This window comes from Zosterops lateralis (genome assembly GCF_965231275.1).
Source record: "Zosterops lateralis genome assembly, chromosome: 1".
In the NCBI taxonomy this organism is placed as follows: domain Eukaryota; kingdom Metazoa; phylum Chordata; class Aves; order Passeriformes; family Zosteropidae; genus Zosterops; species Zosterops lateralis.
In genome coordinates this window covers 109,757,318-109,770,633 of record NC_139762.1, presented here as the reverse complement: position 1 = coordinate 109,770,633, position 13,316 = coordinate 109,757,318, and the positions used below count along the sequence as shown (strand labels likewise).

General features: G+C 39.5%; 1 protein-coding gene across 1 annotated transcript in view; it reads right to left on the bottom strand.

Moving 5' to 3' along the window:
- Positions 1 to 2,692: 2,692 nt before the first annotated feature.
- ASXL3 (ASXL transcriptional regulator 3) overlaps positions 2,693 to 13,316 on the bottom strand; it is a gene marked incomplete at both ends in the record, with an annotated part of 120,639 nt that continues 110,015 nt past the window's right edge. Inside the window, 2 exons of the mRNA XM_083878472.1 lie at positions 2,693 to 6,358; positions 8,718 to 10,659. Of these exons, the coding sequence (XP_083734598.1) occupies positions 2,693 to 6,358; positions 8,718 to 10,659 (5,608 nt within the window). The remainder of the gene's footprint in view (positions 6,359 to 8,717; positions 10,660 to 13,316) is intronic.

Here is a 13,316-nt window from a genome sequence, read left to right as displayed (position 1 = left end):
ATGTAACATAGCACCATCCAGTCTAACACCATTTTAAATACATTTTATCATGACCTCACACATGCAAGTTGCAATCCTGAAAATGACAATATGACATGAATGAGTGACCTACCACCTTAGTCACACTCTTACCCTTCAAGCAAAGGAAAACTGTGTTGTGGCTGGAATTTATTTCTGTATTATGTCAGTCAATACAAGAACTATTTCCAGATGCAAGTACAAACAAATATTGACTTATGTGCTGTGGACAGGAAAACCTGAGCTAGAAATAAGGATTCCCAGCAGGCTTATATAAACATAGGTAAACAGAAGTCTAAGACTGGTTGCTCTCTCTTTTTTTTTTTTTTTCTTTAAATATAAGATCCTAGCTCTACCAAGTATAAATACAATGCAATACAATTCCAATACAAAGGCTCCTCAACTATGAATCTGATATACATTAACTGACTACACCCATGCTTACTCATGAGTATTGCCCAGTTGCTGTTTTGCCAGCAGCTGGCATAGCAGTGGGTGCTAATTTTCACTTGGTTACTTTTAGGTTTTTGCTTGGCTGGCTTATTTTCCTACTAGAAGACCTGAAAGTGCTGAGAAGCCATTCCTTAGTTCACATGTCATATTAAGGAGCACTTTTGTATAGAAAAAAAATGTATTATTGTATCAGCAACAAATTTGTTAGTTATTACAAATGGCCTTTGTACCACACAGTGTCAAAAAATAATATTGATATGTTGCTAATTACAATAAAAGAGAACATCAAGGTGCACCATAGAGCTTCCTATGACAGGAATGTATGCTGTAGATATTCCAGCTCACTTTTAAGACAACAAACGGCATTTATCATGTTTGTGAAAATGGTCCCACAAGAAAATAAATATGGTTCCTTCATTCAGCAGAACCTCACTAATACACCCCTGAGTCAGGGAGACTGGTTACAGCCGATGAAAAGTACACAAATAAAGATCAGATAAAAGTATGCTCTAAAATATAGCATACCTTTCATTTCCTAAATGTAGCTCTATCATTCACATTAGTACTCCAGAATGCAACAGTTTCACTGTACAATGAAATTAAGAAGTATTACATCTCACACATTCCTACTACACTGCTCTCTTAAAACTGTGCAAGGAAAACCAGTTTTCTTGGGCAGGCTGTAAGGTCTTTGGATTAGTGAGGTTCTACTGTGATGGTAAAAAAAAAGTTTCTCTTGATACTGACATTTGGCCAACCACATATTGGCAGATGAACAACTTGAACTCCACATGTTGTGTTCTTGAAGTGGGAGTGAAAAAAAAAAAATAAACCAAGGTGTTTTCATCTCCCCAGCAACTGCATGTGCTTTATCCCTTTATATTTTCCTTTTAGGTGAATAGGACCTCAAAATCACTGTTTTTCTTTTCTGCTGCTATGGTGGCTAGCACATCTGGAATGCAGCTATAGTCCTGAATGTAAATAGAGTACTGGATAACTATTGAAGGTTACTTTAAAGATGCAGTATCCCTTTTTTTTGCTTCCAAATTTCTAAAAGGGGTCTGACTTGGAAAAAAAAAAAAAAAAGTCAGTGTTGTAAGTACTTCTAAGAATTACTTTAAATGGCAAAACTCTCAGATGTTATTTAAATAGAGTAACTCACAAAAGAGGAAAAAGAAATTATAAGCCAACATTCAACCAATATGCAATTAGAATCTTTCCTTATTCATTCATCAGAAGAATGCATCATTTTAGGCCACAGAAAGGCTACAACCTCAAGAACCAATGACCTATGTCCAACCTTATTTTTATATATATTTAGAACTGACAAACCTAGTGGACAGATTAGAGAGACAAATACAAATAAAGACCATTTGAGTGAGAAACAGGAAGAGAAAAGAGGTTTCTAATCTCCAGCAGAGAAGTTACTTTCCCCCCAGACTCCACTGAAGCCAATGCGTTTCCAGTGTTGGTCCCACTAACTCATCACACATAGAAATCTTTCTCAAGGAATAAGCAAAGAGATGATGAGTAAGATTTGAGTTCCACAGTCCCTGGCAGGCACATAAAGAAACTTCTCTAACAATCTAAATTCCTCTTTTAAATTTCTTTTGTTAGGTGAAGTGGCTATATTTTAGCCCTAGATAGTGAAAGTCAATTGAAGAAAACAATCTTGTCAGCAGAAACACAGCAAACTGACTTAGAAGCTACGATGGTCGGCACTCTGCACCTTGCCACTACCCCGTTCACACCAGTTGCTATTCAGTGTGTCATTCATTCTGCATAGTTACTCCACTTCTTACAGTGCTATTCTTCCACTGATCTTCAACCTGCAACTCATATCAACTATTAAACAGTGGAGAAAAAATGTGCTGCACTTTGTGCAAATAAATACAAGCTACGAATGACATGCATTAATGCATTTTTCTTTTTTTTTTTTTCTAGCACAGCAAGAGAGCTCATAGATGCTTCAGTAACAACGCTATCTTTTTTAATATTTTTTTTTAAACTACTACAGGTTTCCTCTTCTTCCCAGAAAATGGCACTCAGGCAGAATAACTAAGTTCTGAAAGCACCATGTAGAAGGAAAAAAAAAATTAAAAAAGAAAAAAAATCAATCCACTAATTGCAAACCATTAGTGGCCTAAACTGTTCCAATTTCTCTGTTCCTTTGTCCTGCTCCCCCATGTTGATAAGGGATACTGCATCTTTGACTCAGTTCCTACCGCACCACCAGACAAGCTACACACAGTTTGGAAGGCCCTATGCAGTCATCATGACAGAAGGCTCCGCAGCCTTTGCACACGATCATGGCTTTCAGCCTGCAGGAGCATTTCAGTTCCAGCTCATCAGCATTGCTGCTGTCAGCAAATTTCTGAACCGGGATCTGCGCATTCTGGTTAGACAGGCCTGTGGCAGTGTTTGAACCACTTCCTAAAATCCCAATCGATTTCTCAATTGCAGATGCTGCCCTTTTGAAACTTGTGCTACCAAAGTGTATTGTTGGATAATTTCCACAGAGCTGCTGCTGCTGCTGCTGTGGGTGCTGCGTCTGTATTTTCTGAGCAGCAAGTTGGGTAAAAGGCTTCTGTGGCTCAGAAAGTAAATAGGAAGAGAAATCTGCATTTTTTAATGCAAACGCTTTTAACTGTTCTTTCACTTCGTTCTGATCATAGGAAGCTTGTTTCATGCCCAGTTCGCAGCTGCTGCTTAAACCTTCCTCAAAAGAAATCGGTTCAGATTTTATATTGCTACAGATGCTGGCTGGCTGAGGCCAACTAAGTCTTTTAGTGGTTTCCATAGTAACTGTCGGTTGTTTTTGATCAGAGGGGACTTCTGCATTTGGGTGTGGAGGGGGAGGAGGTGGCAGGGGCAGAGGGGGAGCAGGGGGATGCGTTAATGTTTTACTCTGCAGAGTTTGAGAGGCACTGGCAATGTCATCACCTTCCTTGATTTGAATATTAGGGGAAAACACACTTCCTAGCCTCAGCTGGTGAGCTGCTGTAGAAATATTCATGTCTCCCAAACCCTTCTGTTCCAGGTGTCTGCTAAAAGCAAATGCATTGCAGCCAGGTGGGCCTTTTGAAGTAGTTTGCAACAAAGCTGCCGTAGGAATGGGGCCTCTTGCAGCCATGGACATTTGGTAAAAATGCTGTCTATGTGAGGTACTGGCTTCTGCGTGAAAGCTGCCATTTTTATCAATGTGAAATAAGCTCTGCTGGAAACTGCATGAAGGCAACGGTCTCTTCTGCTGCTTGATCTCCGGGCTGTGAGCGATCCGGCTCTGAATGGTGTGTTTGTTAAGCCACTCCTGCTTAAATGGCTGTCCGTGCCCTAGCTGATTCATGCTGGAACTAATTACACAAGGAGCCACTTTAACATCTGTGTCCATTGACACCTTCCCAGGCTCACATTTAATTTGAGCATGTTCCCCTATAGTCCTGGCCATCCTCTTTTTCGGATGGTTTTCACGCTTTCTGATTTGTAGCGGGGCTATGCTGCCTGCTGTAAATCCTTTACCATCTGGATTAGAGTTGGAAGCATGTTCAACAATATTTCTCTCGGCCACTACTGTTTTACATACTGAGGTAGTTTGCAAAGGCAAGGGAAGCCTGTTAATTTCCAGCTTGGCTCCTGATCGGGGCTGCGGCAGCACTTTTTCTAAAGGCAGATTGCCTTGCAGTAACTGTGTCACTAAGGGATTGTTGGCCTCCACTGACGACAAGCGACAGCTTGAGCCCCCGGCACTGGTGACTCTCTTCAGGGTTTCTGTTGTAAGGGACAGGGAGTCTTCCATGGAGTCTGCGATGGATGTCTTGGAGGTCTGTGGTGGCTGCACACTCGTGGCTATTTCTGCAGTCTGGGCAGGCATTTCAGTAAAATCCTCGGTGTCCATCCTGAAGCACTTGTCAGACTCATTAGCTTCTGATTTAACAGGAACAGCAATGCTTGTCAAGAGACTCCTGGATTGCTGTTCTGACATGTGTGTATAACTGGAAGGTTCACTTTTGACATTTTTCAAGCAGTTTTGCTCTGCGTATTCCTTATGCTTACCAGAGGTAAGATGGCTGACTACTGGCTGGTCTGTATTCATCGCCTCCTCATCACGCCAACAAATTCTATTGTTAGTGTTGTACTGATTGGCACAGGCAGCATTGGCTTCATTTTTCAGTGCTGAAGGACCTCTTAGTTGCTCAGCAAAGCCTTGGCTGGTAGTAACCACCTCAATCAATTTATCTTGAGGGGCAAGAGGCACTTCTCGAAGACTTGAACAACCTGCCTGCAAGTTTTTGCTGTCTTGCTTTGCTGTAATGGCGATAAAGCTGGAACTGTGCTCAAGGTTTTCACTAGCGACCACTTCAGGCCTGCTTATGACAGACACCTGAGGACAGGCTATACTTTGTAAGGCAGCTTCTGTCCTTACAGGTCTGCTCTGCAGGTCAATGCTGTTCTCTGCATTTTCAACAGAGGAAGAAAGTGACAGACTGGAATTCTGGTTCGTAGTGTGGTCAACAATGACTTTACAAGGTATAGACCTATTCATGGCAGTTTGTGTAAAGCTCAGTGGATGAGATTTACCAGAGAGATCCATCCGGTGTCGTGCTCCAGAGCTTTTCTCTAAGAGATCAGCATTCATTTTAGTAGCGTTATCGTAAGAGCTTAGTGTCACCATGTTACCAGTAAACATTGAAATGGGTGGCCTTGCAACAGAATCTGCTGCTGCAAGGGCCTCACTGCAACTTAAAGCTGACCTGACGGTAGTGTGGATGGAGGCATTGGTCTGCTCGCTACACCCGGTTATGGCTATCTTATCAGAAGGAAATCTGCTGGTAGTCCCCACTGGGGGAATCAGTACAGAACTACCAGAGAGATGATTTGGCAAGTTACTTGCAATAGATGAAGCTGGCACAGTGGCATAATGACCGGAGACTGCGTTATTCACATTGCTACTGGGTACTGGCAACCTTTTGTCATCGATGGCGTTTGATAAGACCGTGTTGTCTATGGAGACTGGTATATTACTGTTATCAATACATTTTGGTCCAACAGTTATGCAAGGAGTATCAGCCCCTTGGATGGTTTTCAGCATATTTATATTACAGGCTGAAATTGCTGTGTTTGCGCTGTCAACAGACATTAACACAGAGGATTTATCAACAGAACTTGCAAAAGAAAGTTCTTTAATTGCTCCAGACATAGCAGTGCTGCAAACACACACAGAGACTGAACTTTTATTATAAAGCACTGGCACACTGTTACTTTCAGTAGAGGTAGATGAAATAATTTTCTCACACAATTGTGGCACAGGTATATTTTCATCAGAACTGTGCACAGATATCTCAGTAGCAGTTTCTGGTAATGTAGCTGTGTTAAGGGACTGCTGCAATAAAGTGGTGGTCTCACGGTGATGAGAAGACTTGTTGCTAGGGGACCTGCAGTTAGGATTAACTATAATGACACCAGTAGAACCTTCAATCTTTGTGTCAGTAGTCGTTGGTATCTCCAGAGACGAGGTACTACTTTCCTTTGAGTTGAACTGCGACTTTGATTCTTTATTAGTCTGGAGTAAATGAGCTCTGGCTTGATGCTTTGCAAATAGCTTGGCCTTTGTTTGCTCCTTAATGTGTGCCAGCGTTCTTGTCTTTCCACCTTCGCATGGGGTCCCCATTGCGCCAGAGACTATGCTGGCAGCTGCTGCCACAGCTGCTGCAGCTGCAGCCTCTCTTTGGGCTCTTGCTTGCTGAGCTCTTGCTTTGATATCTGCCAGAGTTCTAGCCCCAGTGTTTCTCCCACTGCTGACTGATGTACTTGGGGAAACTCGAGGTTCTGGTTTAGAAACAGGTTGGCTCTTGATGATAAAAGGTGGTCCAATTTTTGAAAGCTGAATCTAAAGGAAGAAAAAGGAAAAAAACACAGAAAATTTTAATGAGATCATCAACTCACTAAAATAACCAGCTGTCCCCTTATGGGTCAGAGAAAGGTAACGAAAGGAATTACTGTTCAATGCAGGTGGACAGAAAACTGCTAAAACTTAATGATATTTATGCTTCAATATTTTATCATCCTCCAGCGTGAATAACTGATACCTGTACTAGCCTACACACACTGATCCTTCTGACAGGAAGAAAGATTGAACTGGACAACAACATGATGCTTATCATATACACTTTGTCAGATCTGTTTTTATATTCAGTGCATCTACCTGAGATGCTCAGCAAGCCTCGTGCAGTGATACTGGACAAGAACCTGAAAGCAACCCCTTCCTGCAAACATGTGAAAAAGCAATGATCATGTAGTGCCTTTCTCCTTGATCACCAGTGATTAAGACATCAGGAACAGCCTGTGTTTTGCTTATAAACCAGACAACAAATCTTGCCATTAGATAGGATGTAGTGGTATCTCCACTGAGCCTGTTTTCCAACTTCCACGATGGAGAATTTAAGAGGTGTAGAAGAAGTGAGTCACTAAAGGATATGCTTTTCCTTTCCTCACCTGCATTTTTAAGAGACTCACTTTAGTACCTCCCTGGATAACTCTTACATTACTGCACTTTGAAAATTAAATCCTCATGACTATAAATAATAAACACACAAATATTAAAAATTTAAATACCTAACACTTTAAGAAAAATAATAACCTGTAAAATCACTGGAATTATTAGGAAGCTTCCAATTAGACATACCATTTTTCAAGATAAAGAATCTTGGAACCACTTTGCAACTCATACACTCTCTCAGGACACCCCAAGGTTGGCAAAAAAATTTTCCTTTTCTTAAAATGGACGTATGTCTACTGGCTGTCCCTAGCAAGAGGACTTCATAATTAATGCTATGACTTATCTTCTGAAAGGAACTGAGAAGAAAATTAGATAGTATTTGTAGAAAAGTAGACATAAGATATGATGGGAAGTGACAGTCATATAACAGAATGACTTAGAAGAACTGGGGTTCTTTTTTCCTCCTTTAATTACAAAGGGTGGGGGTTTGTTGGTGAGATGATACAAGAGCCAAATATTTGTTACACAAAAAGAATACTAGAATTAAATGCTCACAATTCTTCAAAACATTCAGCTTTCAGTTTCAGCAGCAACTCCTTTCAGTTTCCACTTTGCATTACCAGAACTCCTAGAGCTCTAAGCGCTTGGTTATTTTTTATTATTATTATAGTAATGACCCCTTTTTATTCCCTAGTGATCTATTTTCCTTTATGCTTAGAGAGTTATTAGAATTTATTGGGCTAGATAGACACCTTCCAAATATGAAAGAATATCACTAAACTCAGAACAGGACTAATTTCCAATTGCATCACTGCTCTTAAAAATAAATTAGCTGAAATATGCTTCTGCACTAGTGATTAAAGCAGTTAGTCTATTTGCCCTCCCGGCCAAATTAACAATGTTCAGTGACTGCAGCAGTTAAAAATAAATGCAGAAAAGGGCATTTCTGAATAATCAGGAACTAGTATTGCAAAGCCAATAGCTTAAATGCAATAAATTGGATCTTAAACTTGGCTGATGTCATCAAATATGAAATTAAAAGGGTCAAAACACTGAGCCTATTTATAACTGAATCTACAGAACTCTGTTACGAAAAAAAACCTTTTTAACTGAAATATACTTTCTTACATAGCAGAATAATACACATAAAAGTGTTTGCTTACGTGGTACGTTTTTTTACCTTTTGCTTTGCCATTAACAAAGGTATCTTCTATACACATAGAAAATCAGACACCTCCCCCTGATAGGTCTCTGTTTCCAGATAATTCTACAGGGAAATCTTATATTTCAGCCTATCCCAAGCCTTGGGCTTGCAAAAGGATCTTCAACTATTCTTACTCTTGGTTCTCTTGACGGATTAAGGTGCTGGTTGTTTTTCTAAGTGCTGGTTATGATAACATTTATTAGTCATGCTTGCTGGAGAACACATCCACAGAATAAAAAGCACAAAATACAGATCGGCAATTAGAAAAACAAGTGCTGCATATGACTGAGAAGAGATTGAATTAGATTAAGAGAGCTCTCCCACACACAAAATGAATTTTTTAGCAAAGACCCCTACCAAACAACTGTAGATATATCTGTATCAGAAGTAATTTGGCATGGTGGAAATGTAAAGCAAAACCATCAGTACTAACAGCCCTTATACATCCCGCAAAAATATACCATGTACTGTGTCTGAATGCAGTTCAGAGAGGGACATAATAAACTTTTTTTTTTTTCCAGCCACCCTGTTCATTCATTACTTTACCTTAAGGGGTGGAACTCGGGGTTCCTCTCTGGGTGGCTGTTCTTTATCAGATGGACTTGTTGATGAAGTATTACGATTAGGCAGATCATCATCTATTCTAGCTCTCTTCTCTTTGCAGATTCCAAAACTGTGCTGTTCTGCTGTTTTCCTCTTTGGGATCTCTGGGTCTCTACTTTCATTTCTTGCTTCCGGTGATTTTGTGGGTTCTAAAGACTTGGAAGAATGTGAACTCTCTAGACGACTTTGGGTGCTGCCTGTTAGCTTGTGAGATTTACTTCTACACACTTCAGAGAATGTAGCCTTCTCTAGAGATGAGGTATATAGTTTATCATGTGCCTTTGATGGAAGCAATTCGATATTTTTGCCAAGTGATCCTTCTGATAAGACAGATACCTCTGAGGGCAAGAGTGTACCTTTCTTTTCACCTCTTTGCTGAACACTGTGATTTTTATTTTTGATCACCTCTGGAGGAGTGTGTTCTGGGATGGATGCAATGTAGGATTTCTCAATTTCAGAATGTGACTTACATGGCTGATGACTGAGGTTTTTGCTTTGGGACTCTTCCAATACTGAAGTATCAGGTATAATTGTTAGTGGACCAACTTTCATATTTTCAGGGGCACTCTGAAGCTGTTTTGGCTGAACAAGATTCTCTTCTTGAACCACCTTAGGAATGACAGAGCTTTCTTCTTTCAGAGTGGGAAGGGAGTCTTCCAATAAACATGGTGATTTCCTTTGTTGCAGACTAAGTCTTTCACTGCTTGAGGAATTAGAAACTGGAGATATCTCTGATGCAAGAGGCAAACTATTTGTCACAAATGTTTCAGAAGTTAGAAGAACAGAAGATACTGAAGATGTTTCTGATGTTAAAGGCAAATCAGACATTGGAGATGTTTCTGATGTTAAAGGTAAATTAGAAGCTGGTGATGCCTCTGATGTTAAAGGTAAATTTGACATCAAAGATGCTTCTGAGGTTACAGGTGAGGTGGACATCGGAGAGATTTCCGACATTAAAGGTGTGTGTAAGTTTTCATCACTGGCCTTTTGCTGAATATCACCTTCAATGTTTTCAGAACTGGACACTTCAGATGAGCAAGCTGTTTCAAGAGATGCTGGAGTACAGGGTTCCTCTGAAGTCGACTGAGTGTCTCCTCCAGGAGAGGCAATACAAACTTCTGGACTTCCAGAGGAAAAGGAAGTTTCAGAAACACAAGCATTCTCAGACAACTGTTCCTCAGGGTCACTGTGAAGCTCCATATCCACTGCAACGCCTCCACCAGTGAACAAGGAGCCTTCCAGAGCAGCACTTTGCATTTCTGGCACAATTAGCTCTTTTGCAGACTCAGAATCCTTCTCAGCTGCACCGCTGACAGAGTTTGTGGAAGAAGCTGATTGTGCTGGTGATATGCAATCCTCCAGCTGATCTATCACAACTGACATCTCCTCCTGAGGGCATTCTGATTTCAACTCTACTTTAATTTCAATGCGAGATACACTATCAGTTACATCATTCATCATGACACAGGACTCAGTGCTGTCTGCAAGCTGTACTGCCTCTGTTTCCTCATTGGTGCCAGCTGGACTTACAGACTCCTCAGAAAACTCATGTTCTGGCTTATGGTTCTCCTCTTGGCATTCACAAATACTTGTCTCGACCTCTTCAGCAATTTCCTCCTGAATGACTGATTCTTCAGGTATCAGTATATCCTCAGAATCTGCTGTTAGATCCTTGACCGGAACCTGTTCCATACTACAATGAGATGGACTATAATCTTTCTCCGGTAAAGGTGGAACTTTAGCACCTTTCTCCTCTTGATCTTCAAAGGTCGCTTTCTTAGAAGGACCAGGTGTGCCAGAAGATCTGCACAAAGAATTGCTCTCATCTTCATCATTGCTCTGCACTGCAGTGAGCCTCGTTGATTCTCCTCTTGACATTCCCAACCTAAAGAAAAACAGAAATAAAAATAGTTATTTCCATCACATTAAGGATAAGGCAATAGGCTAACCTTTCCACCCACATTTTTTATTTGCAAAAAATTCATATTTTCTAGCTTAAAAGAGTGGCTTGCCTAAGTGGTGGCTAAGTAATTTATATACAGTTTTATGTTCTTTGGAAACCTAACTACTGAGATTTTCTTACAAGTGTTAAAAACCAGGAATATTTTTAAGATAAGTAATCTCTCTGTTTACATTCCTGGTTTTTTGTTGTGTTTTTTGTTTGTTTGTTTTGTTTTAATACTAGCACAATATTGCAACACTGGTATGGCATCCATTGCAATTGCAGAAGAAATGCAGAACAGCATGTTCTTCTAGCGGGAACAATTGTAAAGGAAATCCCTTTTTTTCCCCCCCTCACCTTCCTTTAGGGTCAACACAGCCAGCAATATGACAGAAGTTTAACATTCTCATGGAGAACCTATGCATTCACTCTCAGGGATGAAGTGCAAAGGAACCTTGTATACTATGCATGCTTCTGAAGATTTTCTTACCTATGATCTTGAAAATACCAGTTTAAATAAAGTTTTATCACTTCAGCAGAATTTAAAAATCCACAAAAAAACCCAAAACAAAACTAAGGCCAAGAGATGACAAAAAAAGAGATTGTTTTAAAAAATGTATGTACTCTGACATCCTCATTTCATTCTAAGGCCAGTGGGAATACAGACAGCATCTTTAGTAAGATTTTCCAAGCAGACTTTATGCCTCAGCAATTCCATAATAGTAGAAAATACAGAAAAGCTTGGTGGGAGGCCTTAAAAGAAATTTCATGGTCTTAAGGATCTTCTAATCTACTAAACAGATCTCTGTTATCATTTTAATCAGAAAATAAAGAATACAATGGAAACAAGCAAGTATAAAAGATATTCAGAAGCTATGGAAGGAAAATTGCTTGTCAGTGTGTAGCCAGAGGATACAGAGATACAAAGGCCTATTCAGATGAAAGTACAGAACATGAAAAAAACCAAAATCTGTGGTTGTGCATTTTAAAAATACTGAACAGATGTATTACAGTGAGAGCAGTTAACCCAAAAAAAGAAAAACAAACAAACAAACAAACAAACCAAAACAAAAAAAACCCAAAAACAAAAAAACAAAAAAAAACCACCAAAAAACAAAAACAAAAACCAAAACCAAAACCAAAACCAAAAAAAAAAAAAAAAAGAAAAAAAAAAAAAAAACCAACCCCAAACCAACCCAGCCTAGAACTGGCATCCCAAAAAGCACACTTAATTATTAGTATTGCCTACTACTAGACACTAATCATGAACAAAGTCTTCCTGTGCCATCAATGTGCTGAGGAAGGATCATCTAGAGAGCAATTCAGAGCAGGAAATTCACAATTCCCACACTGAATGCATTTCAGAAGATGTGTCTTCCTTCTGTATAGACTGTAAGGTCCCCACATGGTCTGAGTTTAGGCTATAAGTTTAGGTGAATCAAGTTTAGTTTACCAAGGTTTTGGTGAGAAACTTCCTCTAAAATTCCTTGTGTTAAGGAGATATCTCAGGAAAATGAGAAGGGAAAAAAAATCCACTCCATTACTGAAAACTGAATCAATGGTCTATTTTCTCTAGCTGGGTCACATAGTGAAAAGATATTGCTTGATGGGTATCTTTATGGATTGAAAATCAGCAAAGGAATGAAGGACAGCATAAAGGTGAATGAAACTGTCACACGGACACTACACAAATACATACATTCTAGTAACATACTGAAGATGAAGAACTGTAAGGGAAATAAGATAAAGTAGATTAAGGCCAGCAGAACATGTACTGAATCTTAATATTTTTTTCCAATATTGGAAATACTACTATGTTGCAGAAGAAACTGAAGTGAAGAAAAAGGCTTTCTAAAGAAGAGGGTTCAAGAATGTTTAAGGCAATCTCAGATTGCAAAATAAACTGCTTATCTGTCTTCTCCCTTAGAGAAAAAGACACCCAAAGTTTGCAAAACAGCACAAAAACATGAGGGCAGCAGCAAGCAGATTTCAATGAAAGTGCTAATGACAGGATTCAACTGGTAAAGCAAGGGCACCTAGTCATCCAGTAAAAAACCCCAAAAAGCTACTCAAGGACATATGAATGCTGATATTCTAGTGCTGTGATAAAGAGTACTGGGGGAAAAAACAAAGTAAGAAAAAGATTAAATCAGCAATAGAATTTGGAGGAGGTCTACCCAAAATTAAAGCTTTGATCTAGAGCTAGTACTATTTTGACATGTAACTTTCAAAAGTTAGAAAAGAAATAATATATTGACATAATAGAGTATAGACCTTGCAATATTGGGGCAACAAGCCAGAAGAATGTAGATTTCTAGCAGCATGCATCAGCTGATCCTAGATAAATGACTGCAGAATAAGATTTTGTATTTTGAAGAAAGTCAGAAAGAAGAAAATTGAACAAACACGAGGAAGTGGAAAAAGAACAAAAATGCATGGAAGTAAACTGCAACTGACAGTGCCATGATAAACAGCCCGGGTACAGATAAGAGCAAAGACATGATGCAACGCTTAGAGCTAACAGGGAAAAAGTACTCTAAAGTCTTGATTGTCATCAACTGTGGAGTGTATAAAAATGTTTACAGAGATTCTGCATCTAT